Source organism: Dermochelys coriacea, chromosome 14 (genome assembly GCF_009764565.3).
Source record: "Dermochelys coriacea isolate rDerCor1 chromosome 14, rDerCor1.pri.v4, whole genome shotgun sequence".
Classification (NCBI taxonomy): domain Eukaryota; kingdom Metazoa; phylum Chordata; order Testudines; family Dermochelyidae; genus Dermochelys; species Dermochelys coriacea.
Window position 1 is genome coordinate 38,669,068 of NC_050081.1, and position 14,563 is coordinate 38,683,630.

General features: G+C 57.1%; 2 protein-coding genes across 7 annotated transcripts in view; both read left to right on the forward strand.

The window, feature by feature from the left end:
- The window catches only part of LOC119843178 (tyrosine-protein phosphatase non-receptor type substrate 1-like), a 59,947-nt gene that overhangs the window by 36,563 nt on the left and 8,821 nt on the right, over nt 1–14,563 (forward strand). The window lies entirely within an intron of this gene.
- LOC119842856 (T-cell surface glycoprotein CD1b-3-like) lies at nt 5,649–14,005 on the forward strand. 4 transcript variants are annotated; one of them, XR_005288822.2, is made up of 7 exons: nt 5,649–6,127; nt 6,353–6,631; nt 8,055–8,333; nt 8,728–9,024; nt 9,892–9,991; nt 11,077–11,187; nt 13,056–14,005. XR_005288822.2 is itself a non-coding variant. In XM_038371556.2 (6 exons), the coding sequence occupies exons 1-6, from the start codon at nt 6,079–6,081 to the stop codon at nt 11,087–11,089; spliced, it is 1,017 nt and encodes a 338-aa protein (XP_038227484.1). In that variant the 5' UTR covers nt 5,649–6,078; the 3' UTR covers nt 11,090–12,560. The 4 variants fall into 4 exon arrangements, 2 of the variants coding, with proteins under 2 accessions (XP_038227484.1, XP_043353159.1); XR_006275679.1 differs by lacking the exon at nt 13,056–14,005 and adding an exon at nt 11,314–12,560; XM_038371556.2 differs by lacking the exon at nt 13,056–14,005 and having other exon boundaries at nt 11,077–12,560.

Below are 14,563 nucleotides of genomic sequence, written 5' to 3' on the forward strand. Positions count from 1 at the left end.
GGTGGGGGTCAAACTAGGAAACAAAGCATTCCTGCCATATGCAATTTAAGGCTGGGGAGTGAGTTAATCTGGGCTCTTCTCCACTGACTCCCCTGCCCAAGAAGGAAGAGTGCTGTGAACACCTGAAGAAATAAAGGAACTAGGCTGGGGGAGATAGAGGCTGAGCCCAGGCAAGACAGATTAACCTGTAAAAGGGATCCCTGGAGATTTAGGCTGCAAGCCGTGCAGTTTACCTTCAAGAAACTCTGCGACCTGCTTGAAACAACATTTAAGGTGAGAAATTATTATTTGTAGCCAGTATTCCTCAGTGTGTTCAGCTTAGTTTGCGGGTTTTGTTTTATTTGCTCAGTAATCTGCTTTGTTCTGTTTGCCACTTAACATTTACCTTTTGTAGTTAACAAACTTGGTTTTTGTTTATTCCAAAACCCAGTTTGTGCACTTCATGACTTGGGGGGCAAAAAGCTGTGGATATCTTCCTCCACATTGGGGGAGGGGGCGAATTTCATGATCTTATGCTATTTAGATCTCTATGCAGTGCCAGACAATATAATTTGGGGTTTATACTCCAGAGGGTATGTGCACCAGAGTGCTGGGCAATTCCCTGAGCTGAGTCCTCCCACCCAGAGCTGATTGCAGACTCTGTGTGATTCTACGCTGGGGGGGTCCCTACCTGTGTGTGTGCTGAAAGGGGCCTTGAGAGCCTGTTACAGCAGCACAGAGTGCGGGGAACCCAGGCTAGTGGGACAGGCAGGCTCAGTGGGACCCCAGCACATCAGGTGGCACCCCGGAAGGGGGGTCCAATCTGTCATACTCACTGCTCCCCCCACATTCCCACCCTCTCAGCTTCCTCCCATTCCAGTCCTGCTCCGTTCTGTCTGATCCCTGCCCCTCTTCCCCAGTCCTGCCCGCCTTGCTTCCCCTGCCCCACTCCACACAGCTCTCTCCACCCCATCCTATTCATGCTCCCATCAGCCCGTACCCTGCTCCCCCCCGTCCCAGTCCTGTCCCATCCCCCTCAGCTCCTCCATCCTGCTCCCTCTGGTCCATCTCCACAGCACCCACCCACACCCTATGTTTCGCTGCGCCCCAATCCCCCTGCCTGGACCCACCCCCATCCCATTCAAGACATGCAGGAAGAGCCCCCAGAGTCCACAACCGCACCCCTCCCCATGGACATGCAGCTACCCCAGGGGATCAGCAGGCTCTGGCCCCCCAGGCTGCTGTGCTCCACCCGGCAGGCGTAGCTGTGCCCATCGCCCGGCTCCACGGCCAGGGAGCTGCGCAGCTGGTAGGTCAGGTCCGCGTTGGGCAGGATCCCGCTGGAGTTCAGCCGCCAGCCCGGCGCCACCTCCTCCCCGTCCTGCAGCCAGGCCACGCGGATGGGCCGGGAGTAGAAACCAGTGACCCGGCAAACCAGCAGTAACGGCGCGGGGGTCCCGGCTGGGGGAGGCGCTCGGGAAAACACCACCACGACTGGCCGCTCTGAGACAGGAGGGAGAGAGATAGGGCGGGGGAGAGGGGACTCACTAGCCAAGCCCAGCTCCATTCCCTGGGGTCAGGCGTTGGCCCCGCTGTCCTGGCCAGACCCTGCAGTTACCAGTGGTGAGGGAATCCCCCTTCACTTCCTGTCCTAAACTGCTGTGCAGTGCAGCCGTGAAATCGCTCCACCCCAGATATGACTGCATTTGTACACTAGGCAAGAGATCCCTCTATATATAGCCCTCTACCCAATCCCAGAGGGGGCTACATATCAGCAAGTGGGGAGTAGTGTTGCCTCTCCAGTGACTCTTTCCCGTAGCAGACAAAGCTCTTAGTCTTATTGACACAAGTTGTTTTCAGGAGCCCTGGGTAACAAAGGGGTCTGGAAGAGGAAGGGCAGGGGGGTGGTCTGGAGGTCACTGGGGGGAAATAGAGAGATGTTAGGTGCAATGAGGACATTCGGTCACTGGAGGGCAGTGGGATTGTGGGGCAGCCCTGGATGAAGTGCAGGACAAGTTGCAGTTACTGTTTAAAGCTGATTTGTGCTCTAAGAGCCACGTGCAAAATCAGATTGGCTTGAAAATCACTGAGAGACATCGAGGCCTGAGGCAGAGTTTGTGGTGCTAATTTGGGGTCACTTTGTTGGGGGGATCCTGAGATACAGACCCCATCCCAAATAAATGCTTAATTAGTCGGAACGTTATTTGTGATGCTCGAGAGAAAACTGTGGCCCTGAGCCTCAATACACTTACATCCCTGGGCTCCCCTGAGCTCAGAGCCGCCCCAGTAGCAGGACACGTTTGGCTTCCCGAAATTACAGAAGTCACTGGGCCTTGGTTCTGTGTGTGGAGCGGTACACCGGGCTCAGGGCCAATGTTCCCTCTCATTTTTGACAGGCTGCATGTGCAAAAAATAGTTGTGCTTCTGTGCAAATGTTTGTACGCACAGTGTTTCGCCATGTGCACGGGGTTTAGGGTCTGTGTGCGTGTGCACACGTGCACAGCTTAGAGGGAACAGTGCTCAGGGCGTGACACATGGAGTAACACGGGAAAGGCTGCAACGTCTCTGAGCCTCGGGAGGACCCATCCAAGCCCTGTCACCGAAAGGTTCCTGCGGCTGTGAGCTGTGATCACAGGGCCGGCTGTCACCCTGTCGTGAAACGCACATGCCCCGGCAGATTGCCATGAAACTAGCAAGGTGCAGGGGAGAGTGTGTGGTGCAAATTTGGGGGCAGGTGGTGAAGGGGTTCCTGAGAGAAAGTCTCGCCCGAGGACCTGCTTTTAGTGCTCGAGCATCAGACACCTGGCGCAGACCCTGGGCTGAGCCGCTGAGAAGAGGCGTGCTGGGCTCTGTCCCATGCCCCGGGGCAGCGCTGGCTGTGAGGGTGATTGTTGCGTTATATCCATTTTGTATGTTGTGTATAATTTCAGGATCCCATACTGATTTTCAAAATGGAGTTTGTGCCCATGGGATCCAGCTGATCACAGTGTTCCCGCCTTTTATTTCTCCTCAGAAGGGGTAAACAACTTCGGGCGCCTTTTCCACAGGCTTTCCCAGGAGGGGCTTTCTGCTCCTTCTACGGGGTGTCCCAGGCCAGAGTATATAAGTCTGCCCCAAGTGCTGCTCAGCGGCTGTCCCTCTGAGTGACAGCGAGGGTCTGACTTGCACTCACCTCCCCATCCTCATGGTGGAGGGGGCTCGGGTTTTCCTTCCAGGCTCTGCACCTACTTTGCCATCCCCTGCAAGGAGAAGAGAAGGCCAGACAGCCACATTCCACTTACCCTCAGCCACCTTCAGCCGCTGTCCTGTTTATAGGGTTTATTTGGGGGAAATCACTGTATTGCATCATTTGGCTGTTTACTCCCTCCTTTGCTTTGCCCCATTCATTGTACACCAATCGCTCAGTACACTTCATTTGTTTTCCCCCTTATCGCGACTGACTCCTCGTTATTCGAGATGGGAGGGACCCTTTATGGGAAGATCCAACCTACCAGATGACAGGTGCTGGATAGGGAGGGTCGAATCTAAGGAAAGAGGAAGCCAAGGACTCTCTTGCCTTATCCCACATATATTTCTTTGCCTTTCTGTCCTTTCCTCTCGCAGTGGGGGAGGCATTATCTTAGCTCTGCATTTCCTGTGTATCCCATTTTTTGTTGGGTGTTTCATGTTTCCTAGAGGGGTCAGTTTTCAACATTCAGATAGGGCAGGGCAGGTGGCACCGTGAGCAGCCTTCCCCCTCCTTCGACAAAGGCCTTTGACAGGGGACATGAAAGACCTTGAGCCAGGTCAGGGGCTGGGACATGGGGCCTTTCCCCCTAGGGCGCACAGGCTACAATCTGGCCCCAGAGCTGGGGGACTGGCTCAGTGGGGTGGAAGGGGGCAGAATGAGGGTGCCCACGCGAGGGCATTGAGACTTTCCCAGGTCTTAGGGTTGCACCTCGAGCTGGGGAGAGTTACATTTTCAGAAGGAAGCCCAGAAAATCTAAACTGAATCAGTCATTTTTGCTGCTAATAACACCTCGCTGGAGGGTGACACCCATTTGCTTCGTGCTGCACGTACACAGAGAGGGGAGTGAGGTCTAGTGGTTAGAGCAGAGGAGGGTGGTATCTTGGACTCCTGGGTTCTCTCCCTAGTTCTAGCAGGTTATAGGCCCACAGAGCCAGCCCACCCCCATCACTGCCTAGATCACAGTTGGGGCAGCTCCCCCCTCTCAGAGCGACCAGCTCAGGGTCTCTGCAGACTCAGGCATGGGTCCCACCCGCCCCGGTTTGGAGAAATTTCTTTGCACTCCTGAGGGCTAGAGGTGTTTTTGGCTCTGCAAGCTGAGCGCCTGGAGATCGGCTCCGGCTCAGGGGACGGAAACCATGGTCAGTTGTTTGTGCGTCGCACACGGCTCTGACTCCGACACGTCTGTCGCTCACTGTAAATCACCCCCCGCCCCACCTGCAGCTGCCTTTGCAAAAGCTGCGGCCGTGAATGCTGCTGAATTTCCTGTTTCTCACCAAGTGCTGACAGAGCCCCGAGCCACTCGGCGTGCTCCGGCCTGCCAGAGAAACTGCAGCCGCAGACATTGAAGGGGCCCCCGGGCGCTACGCAGATCTCCCTGAAAGAGATCGGGGCCCCTGTCATGCCAGGTGCAGCACAGACACCCCCACACACACCCCAAAACAAGATCAGCACCCAAGATCTGCACTGCTCCGAACTGAACAATGACAAAGGGATCTGGACTCCTGGGTTCTTTGCCCCACATCTAGGGGAAAAGTGGGGTTGAGAAGGTTTGAGCGGGGGGGCTGGTGCTGGGAACCCGGACTCCTGGGTTCTCTCCCTAGCTCTGGGAAGGGAGTGGGGTCTAGTGGTTAGAGCCGGGGGGCTGGGAGCCCGGACTCCTGGGTTCTCTCCTTGCTCCTGGGAGGGGAGTGGGGTCTAGTGGTTAGAGCTGGGGGGCTGGGAGCCAGGACTCCAAGTGACAGTTGGCCCTTCCCTCCTCGCGCTCTCAGCGGCAGTTGGCGCCTCGCAGCGCTTCCCCGCCCATTTCTCACCCTTTTTTATCTCCGCCAGTCCTCCCTCGTGCTGCCCCGGCTGACTCTGCCCGGCAACTAGTGACACTTAAACAGGACGGCTTCTTCTAATAGGCTGTCCCGCTGAGCCAGTGAGGGAAAGGGAGGGGCCTGGGAGGAGAAGAAGGAGGCGGGGCCATGGAGTGGGAGGGGCTAATGAGCAGGAGGGAGGGGCAGGGAGCAGGAGTGTGGCCAATAGGAAAGGGGGCAGGGAGAGGAAGGGGCTATTGGGAGATGGAAGGGGAGGGGCCATTGGGATGAAGGGGAGGGGCTATCAGGAGGGGCAGGTTGGGGGAGGGGCCATTGGGAGAGGCAGGTTGGGGGAGGGGCCATTGGGATGAGGGGACAGTTGGGGGGGCTCTGCCCTTGATTCTGCTCTGACCCTTCTCCCCTCCCCCCACCCAATCTCCCCCCGTCACTCAGGTGCAGCCCTTGCCGGGGGAGCCAGGCCCAGCCCCATGGGACAGGACTCCCGCTGCGGGGTGAGTGGGGGCGAGGTTGCTTTCCACTACCACCACCCCAAGTCTCCCCTCCCGAACCAGGCCAGGTTCGGGGTGCGGTGCCCGGTCAGAGGGTGCAGTTGTGGGCAGGAGCCCCTGGGTGGGGTGAGGAGGATGCTGGCCTGTAATTTTGGGGCCACCCCCCACCAATTCAAGGTCTAGGTGCGTGGCTGGTTTGTCTGTGGGTGAATCTAGCCCTAAGTGGGGGGTGCTGTCCCCTGGCAGGCAGGACTGGCCCCATTGCTCCATGGCAGAGGTGATGGAGGGGGCGTCTCACACACACTGACCTCCCCGGGACAGGCCCTGGTTCTGCTCTTCCTGCCGGGGATCCCCTTCCCGCGCTGCCACCGCTCCCCGACTCCCTCTGCCCTGATTGGCTCGGGGCTGGCAGCTGCGAGGACGGAGCTGAGCAGAGACAGAGAAAGAGAGAAGTGGGCAGAGAGATTGACGGCCTGGGAGGAACCGAGAGCACAAGTGTGCAACCCTGGGCCCCTCGTCCTGCTGCCCGGACATCTGCCTGAGTCCCTATTCCCTTGCTGGGATGCTGCTCCCTCTGCTGCTCCTCCTCTGGGCATGGGGGGCTCTGGCCGGTAAGTGGGGACCCTCCCTCCCTGCCCTTTTTGCTACTGGGGGGGTGCAGGTGGTGTAATGCCAGGGTGGGGCAGCACCACGCTGGGCTAGTGACCCTTGCTGGGGGTGTAGGAGGAGGGGGGAGGTGGGTTAGGGGTCGCAGGGAGTGTTAAGGAGACTGAGATTCATTAATCCCTCTCCCCACCTGCTTTATCCTCCACTTGTTTCCTCTTCCCTCCCCACAGCCTCCCCTCCTGTCCCCCCAAGGTCTCTCACCCTACGGCTGCTCCAAACCGTCATCTTCCACAACGCCAACTCCACAGACATAGTGGGGACAGCCCTGGTTGGCGACCTGGAGACCCACTCCCTGGACTGCAGCCCCTGCAAGATCCGCTTCCTGCAGCCCTGGGCCCAGCAGGGCCTCACCCCGAAGGAGTGGCAGGACCTGGAGACGTTGATCTATACCTATCTGTCCAACTTCATCTATATGATGAATGATCTGGTTAAGGAAGAAGGAGAGGGCTGTGAGTATGGTGCAGTCTGAGGGGGTCTCTTCCCGCACCCACCAGGGAGCTGAGAACTGACACGCTCCCAGCAGCAGCTGAGTGTGTCATGACAGAGTGGATCGAGGGCAAGACTGCCAGTCCCTGGCCCTGAGGCTGAATGGAGGCAGCGTCCCCTAGAGAGGAAAGGTCCTGAATCCCATTCTCCACCCCAGTGAGCCAGTCCCCTGCTCTGGGGCCGGATTTTAGCCTGTGCACCCTAGAGGGGAAAGGCCCCATGTCCCAACCCCTGACCCTAGGCTCATGGTCTTTCGCAACCATGTGCCCTACCAAAAGCCTTTGTCGAAGGAGGGGGAAGTGGAAAGGAGGGGGAAGGCTGCTCAACCTGCCACCTGTCCTGCCTCAACCTTGAAAACTGACACATGGGCAGGAAATGCAGAACTAAGCTAATGCCTCCCCCCCCCCTCACAGCCAGCGCTGCCCCGGGGCATGGGACAGAGCCCAGCACGCCTCTTCTCAGCGGCTCAGCCCAGGGTCTGCGCTGGGTGTCTGATGCTGGAGAACTAAAAGCAGGTCCTCGGGTGAGACTTTCTCTCAGGAACCCTTCACCACCTGCCCCCAAATTTGCACCACAAAGTCTCCCCTGCTCCTTGCTGGGGCAGAGCTAGTTTCAAGGCAATCTGCCAGGGCAAGTGCGTTCACGACAGTGTGACAGGTGGCCCTGCCCTCACAGCTCACAGCCGCAGGAACCTCTTGGTGACAGGGCTCGGACGGGTCCTCCCGGGGCTCGGAGGTTACAGCCTCTCCCACTGAGCGAGCGTGACTCGGTGTGTCATGCCCTGGGTCGCTGCTGAGGAAAGAACACCTCGCAGAGGTGTGAACCGTCTGTGGGCAGAGGTGCACCACCGCCCGGCATACTGCTCCACACACAGAACCAAGGCCCGGGGACTTGTGTAACCTCGGGAAGCCAAACGTGTCCTTGCTACCGGGGCGCTCTGAGCTCAGGGGAGCCCGGGGATGTAAGTGTATTGAGGCTCAGGGCCACAGTTTTCTCTCGAGCATCACAAATAACATTCTAAATAATTAAGCATTTATTTGGGACGGGGTCTGTATCTCAGGATCCCCCTGACAAAGTGAACCCAAATTAGCCCCTCAAACTCTGTCTCAGGCCCCGATGTCTCATAGTGATTTTTGAGCCAATCCGACTATGCATGTGGACGTTAGAACACTTTGAAAAATCAGCTTTAAACAGAAACTGCAACGTACCCTGAACTGGAATCAGGGCCGCCCCACAATTCGGCCCCCATCTTGTGGCCAAACATCTTCATTGCACCTGACATTATGTCTTTATTCCCCCACCCCATCTTTCTATTTCTGCCCCCTCCCTCCGTCCCGGTGACCTCTGGACGGCCTGTCCTTGTCCCCCCTGCCCTTCCTGTTCCAGACCCCTTTGTTACCCAGTTCACCGAGGGCTGCGAGCTCCACCCCAACAACACCTCGAGGCAATTCTGTGATGCTGGGATGACCGGGGAGGACTTCGTCAGTCTTGACATGGATACTGGCAAATGGGTCACTCGGCGGGGGGATAAGCTGACACTCAAAACCCAGGAGATTCTTAACTATAACAGAGCTGTGGCCATTGCACTTCGGTTTCTCCTGAGAACGTGTGTCAATGAACTCAAGAGCTTTGTCAAGCATGGGAAAGAGTCTCTGGAGAGGCAAGGTGAGGCTGGACACCACTCCCCACTCGCTGAGATGCAGCCACCTCTGGGGTGGGGTATGGGAGCTATTTACATGGGGATCCCTCGCCCAACTGTGAGATGCAGCCACCTCTGGGGTGGGGTAGGGGGCTGTTAATCCAGGGACCCCTTGCCTGGTGTACAAATGCAGCTATATCTGGGGTGGAGCACAGTAGCTGTTCATAGCCGCACTGCACAGCAGTTTAGGACAGGAAGTGAAGGGGGATTCCCTCAGCACTGGTAACTGCAGGGTCTGGCCAGGACAGCAGGGCCAACGCCTGACCCCGGGGGATGGAGCTGGGCTTGGCTAGTGAGTCCCTGAGGCTCAGACTGAATCTTCCCCTCTCCCCCGCCCCGTTTCTCTCTCTCCTGTCTCAGAGCGGCCGGTCGCCGTGGTGTTTGCCCGAGCGCCTCCCCCAGCCGGGACCCCCGCGCCGTTATTGCTGGTTTGCCGGGTCACCGGTTTCTACCCCCGGCCCATCCGCGTGGCCTGGCTGCAGGACGGGGAGGAGGTGGTGCCGGGCGGGCAGCTGAACTCCAGCGGGATCCTGCCCAACGCGGACCTGACCTACCAGCTGCGCAGCTCCCTGGCCGTGGAGCCGGGTGATGGGCACAGCTACGCCTGCCGGGTGGAGCACAGCAGCCTGGGGGGCCAAAGCCTGCTGATCCCCTGGGGTAGGTGCATGCCCCTGGGGGAGGGGGTGCGGTCGTGGTCTCTGGGGGCTTTCCTGAACGTACTGAGTGGGCCTGGGGTGGGTCCAGGCAGTGGGATTCAGGTGGAGGGAGGTCGAGGGTGTCAGCGGGTGTGTGATGATGGACCAGTAGAAGCAGGGTGGAGGAACTGAGTGGGACAGGACTGGGACGGGGGGAGCGGGGTGGGGGCTGGGGGGGATGGGACAGGACTGGGATGGGGTGAGCAGGGTGGGGGTGAGGTGGATGGGACAGGACTGGGATGGGGGGGCAGGGTGGGGATGAGGGGAGCATGAATGGGACAGGGTAGAGAGAGCAGTGTGCAGTGGGGCAGGGGGAGACAATAGGGCTGAGCTGGGGTGGGTCAGGGGGGTTGGGGAGACAGGTAGGGGTCTGGAGGGGATGAGACAGAGGGGAGCAGGATGGGAATGGGGGAAGGTGAGGGGGTGAGACAGCAGGGGGAGCGATAGGGGTGGGATGACGGGGGAGGTTGAAGGAAGACACTTGGGGTAGGGCAAGGCTGAGGGCACTGGGTCTGGGTGGGGTGAGCAGGGGGAGACTGCACGGGAGGCTGAGGAAAGAGGGTCAGGGTGGGGGGGCTGCGGGCAGTGGGTCGGGGGGACCAAGGGGGACTGTGGGGGAGACTGAGGGAACGGGGGGGGGCTGCGGGCAGTGGGTTGGGGTGGGGGGTACAGGGCAGACTGTGAGGGAGGCTGATGGAACCGGGTGGGGGGCTGAGGGCAGTGGGTTGGGGTGGGGGTTACAGGGGACACTGTGGGGGAGGCAGAGGAAACAGGGCCCATACTTCAGTCCCCGTTCCCAGCATGGTCCCCCCCCCCCCCCGTTTTACAGGGCAGAGCAGGCGCTGGAGCCCCGGCCTGGCCGTGGGCATCATCCTGGGGGTTGTGGCCGTAGCCGCCGTGGCCGTGGTGCTGTGGTGGAGCAGACGCAGGTGAGTCCTCTCCCTCTCTGGGGTGGGGCTGTTACACCCCATAACCCCCCCAGCTGCTCTCTCCTTCCAGGGGCTACCAGGACGTTAGACCAGGGGAGACCAGAGCCTGAGCAGGCGGCACCAGTCCTGGCGTGGGCATTGGCCCCTCTCCTGGGGATATGGACCTTCGGGCTAGATCCATGCTCGGCTCCAGAGATGAGGGCCCCAAGGGGAGAACTGGATCGGGGCCTTGGGAGATCAGAGCCCTGGGTCAGGGATGGGATTCTTCTCCCTCTAGATCATTTGGGGCACGTTGGACACTTAGGGGCGCCCTGGGATCCAGGATCCGCAGGGAGCCGGCGCTGGCCTGTGCCATTCAATAAACCTTTCAGGGAGGGGCTGCCCAGCGGGCCCCACTGGGGCCTGTAGGAGCCAGAGCCTGGGTGCAGGGGTCAGAAACTGCTACATACACAAAGGCGGTGGGCGCGGGTGGGTTCATGTGAACCAGGTGAGGGTCCTGGCAGGGCGTTCAGGCTGAGCTAGGGTGCCCAGGTAGCAAGTGGGTTGCCCGTGGGACATTGGCCCAGCAACCCACATGGAGCCCTGACAAGACTACAGCCCACAGGGCGCCGGGGAGGCCGCTCCAAGGTCACTGGCTGGGCTGGGCTGAGAGCTTCTGGCGGTAGGGCCCCTCCAGAGCTGGGTGTGAGGGACCCCGTGATGGGGTTTTACCTCTTAGGGATTGAAATGAAGTGGTTCGAGAATGGGCAGGAGCAGATGGGTGGGATGGTGTCCACAGAGCAGCTCCACGACAGAGACTGGACAGATCCTGCTGTTGCTGGAGATGAGCCCCCGGCACAGGGACGTCTACACCTGCCAGGTGGAGCACACCGGCCTGTGGGGCCCCCTCACCGTGCACTGGGGTAAGAGCCTCTGAGTGTGGGGCCACCCCGAGGCCCAGGGGCACCCCTACCTCTGTGGAGCCCCCACAGGCGATGGGCCTGTGTCAGATCATCATCCCCACCCCGGGGGCAGAGAGCGGGGACGTGACAAAGGGAAGGAGAAGCTGGGCTGAGCCCGAACCACCTCTGCTCTTGTTTTCACAGAAGCACAGACTGACTCTGCCAGGGGCAAGAGGCTGGCTGGGGTCGGGGGCTGCGTGCTCGGGTTGGTCTTCATGGTCCTGGGATTGCTCGTCTACCTGAGGAATAAGAAAGGTGAACGGCTCAGGGATGGGGCCGGCACTCCAGGAAATGAGTCCCCAGTGGGGTCATGACACAGTGGCACTGGAGGATTTCGCTAGAATTTTGATTGACCACAATTTGCTTTAGCTTCCCCTTCAGGCTCGAATCCGATTTTCTAGTGACCCAGGAACTTCCTGCCCATCTCTCGGCCCATGTCCCGGAAGTGCAGAGCTAATCCCAGCCCCTGGCTTCCCATGCATCTGAGTCCGACCTTTCAGATTGTGAGCTACAGTTGTGGCCTCCTGGCCTCCCCTCCACTTCTCCTCCCCTGGAACACCATGTTGTTACAGACCCAGTTGAAGTGTTCGCAAATCAGTCAGTTCCTCTCTAGTTATGAAACAAATACACTTCCCCTTTGAAAAATATGGAGACCAAACTCACTTGAGAAAAACACAAGAAACTGACGAACTCTTGACCCTGAATTATGAGATTTATTTATGCTACCCTCTAAGCTGCTTCCCTTTTTGCCTAAACGTGGGAAACAACGTGCGATAAGTTGCAGGTCGAAGACCTGCGTGGATGATGCTGATACCAGAGGAATTCCCCAGACTCCATTGTGTATCCCTGACTTCCATCTTAATTAAGCAAGAGTCAGGCCCACGTTCGAAGCTGCAGATCCCGTAGCACTAAAAAGTAGCAGTGGCGGGAAAACCGAAGTAGGGGAAAGGTCAGCAGATCACAACGCTGAGGTAGACAATGGCTGCAGGCTAAAAATAGGACGGACCGTTTGGAACGTGGGCAGTTGTCATGCACAAGACAGTCCTGACAGGTCGGTATAAAAGTCGGTGTGTCAGCAGACAGCCAAGGGGTAGGCAGAGAGCGAGTGAGGAAAAGGAGAGAAAAGCAGAGAGAAGCTTGCCGAGCGGTCCGTCTGTCCGACAGCCGAATGGAGAGCTGACGGAGCAGCAGGACACTGTCCTGTCCTGTCCAGCAGCAGAGGGAGAAGACGCAGAAACCCAAGGAGAACACAGCAGGGGGGAGAGAGAGACAGAGAGCACAGGAGAAGCAATCAGCCAGGGAGTCCATTGGTCGTAGCTCCATCTAAGTCAATGGGGCCAGATCCCTGCTGGGATCAGTCGGCCGTAGCGCTTCTGTCTTCAATGGAACGGATTTCCAGAAGCTCAGTACCTGGCCCCACTGAGGTCAGTGGAGGTGCGGCCTCTTGACACCGGCTGGGATCTGGCCAGAGGTTTTCCTTTAGCTTATTTAAAAACAGTTCTATCAAGTCAAACCTTTCTGGAACACAAGAGCTTTTAAATAAAGCATTTTTAATGAAAACTCTCTCCTGGAAAATGTTCTTTCCATGCAGAAATTGCTTTCTACAGAAAAATATCTTTGTGAACTGTTCTCATTGACAAAAACGATATCACTTTAAAAAGGAAAATACTTTGGGGGAAAATGTGTCTCTTTAGCGAAGATATTTTTCGAAAAAAATAATTATGGAAAACGATGTGTTTTCTCATGGACAAAAAGTGTGTGTGAGTATATGTATATATGTGTGTGTGTTTACATCTTTATATAATTGCTGACACAATATGCTCCACCCCAGTGCTAGCTGTATTTATGGGAAATAATGATTTTTTTTGAGAAAAATAATGTTCTCTATATAATAATACCTGTCAAGCTTCACCCCAGTGGTAGTTGCATTTTGAAACATATTTGCTTCTCCTTACGTAAATATCAATGTTATTGAAACAAACACATTTGCACGCAGAAATATATGTCTTGGAAATGTAGGACACACCTTGCTAAGAGGAAAGTTCTAGCAGAACGAAAGGGGTGAGTTTCTTCAGGCTTCTGACTTTTCCCCAGTGTAACTGTTCGTTTTGAAAACACCATAGGTCCAGACTCGGTGTAGGAGGAGAGCTTGAAACAGAGAAGAGGAGGTGATAGAAGGCTCGAAAATAAGGCTGTTCACCCCGTCTCAAACTACAAGAGGAAGGGTTGTTGGGTGGAATTTCAAGCACTCCCAGGTCAGATGTTCAAAAAAATGATTTTCCATCTATATTTTAACGCTTGTTTTTCTCCTGAATTGGGACAAAAAGATGAGCTATTGGAAATTTGGATGGAAAGTAAAATTCTAGCAGGATAGACACCCGCCCCCGAAGCAAGCCCACTCCCATCACTGCCTGGATCACATTTGGGGCAGCTCCCCCCTCTCAGAGCGATCGGCTCAGGCTCTCTACAGACTCAGGCATGGGTCCCACCCGGTCCTGGTTCGAGAGATTTCTTTGCACCTGTGAGGGCTAGAAGCATTTTTGGCACTGCAAGCCAAGTGCCTAGAGATCGACTCCAGCTCACGGGACGGAAACCGTGGTCAGTTATTTGTGCGTCGCACGTGCCCCTGACTCTGACACTTCTGTAGCTAATTGTAACTCACCCCTGGTCCCCCCAGCCCCACCTGCTGCCACCTTCGCAAAAGCTGCAGCCATGCAAGATGCTGGATTTCCTGTTTCTCACCACAATGCGCAGGGGTGAAAGTGAAGACAGAGTCCTGAGCAACTTGGCACGTTTCAGCCCACCACAGAAACTGCAGAAAGTACCGTAGTAGCAAAGGGACCCCACCCCATGCTGCTCAGTGCTGCACGGACCCCCTCGCCCTTGAGAAACATCGGGGCCCCTGTCAAAGGGTTCTGGACTCCTGGGTTCTCTCCCAGCTCTGGGATGGAAGTGAGGACTAGTGGGTTAGAGTCGGGGGGGGCTGGGAATCTTTTTCTGCTAGACCACACTTAACCAGAACTGACTATAGAACCCAGGAGTCCTGACTCCCAGCCCTCTCGCTGGCTCTACCTCTCCTCACTTTCTCCCCACAGCTGCAGATAGATCTCGTAGCTTTCCCCATCAGTAGAAATTCACAAGCACCCCTTGTCAAATTTAACACCCAAAGCAGGTTGTGAAACAAACAGGGTCAGTGGATAAAACAACACCCCACGAAAGCAAGGAACTACAGCCCCTCAACACAAGCGCCCCGTCTCCCCCTCCACTCTCAGACCCCTTCCCGTGAGTCCACCTACCACCCGAAACCTTCACTCTGAGTTGCTAGGCGCCATCCCTTCTCCCCCCACCCCTGTCCTAAACCACGCTGTCATCTGAGGCCTAGGGTTGCAAACTTCCACCATTGTCCTGCAGTCTCCAGCAATTCAGGGTTAATCTTTAATTAAGGGTTATGTCATGGGATGGAACCTCCATGAGTACGTCCAACCAAAATTGGCCACCCGAGCTGGGGCTGATTGGAGCGGCGGTGGGTGGGAGTGATGGCACATTGGCAGGTCTCAGTCAGTGGAGATAAGGTCATGCAAGAAAATATGACTTCCTGGAGGTAAAGGGAGATGGGAGGCGACCCCATGGA

Bases quoted from the DNA above. Each gene is read 5' to 3' on its own strand.
- LOC119842856 (XM_043497224.1), top strand. From the start codon at position 6,079: ATGCTGCTCCCTCTGCTGCTCCTCCTCTGGGCATGGGGGGCTCTGGCC. The intron at 8,334-8,727 runs GTGAGGCTGGAC...CTCCTGTCTCAG, and splicing joins AGAGTCTCTGGAGAGGCAAG to AGCGGCCGGTCGCCGTGGTG. The intron at 9,025-9,891 runs GTAGGTGCATGC...CCCGTTTTACAG, and splicing joins AAGCCTGCTGATCCCCTGGG to GGCAGAGCAGGCGCTGGAGC.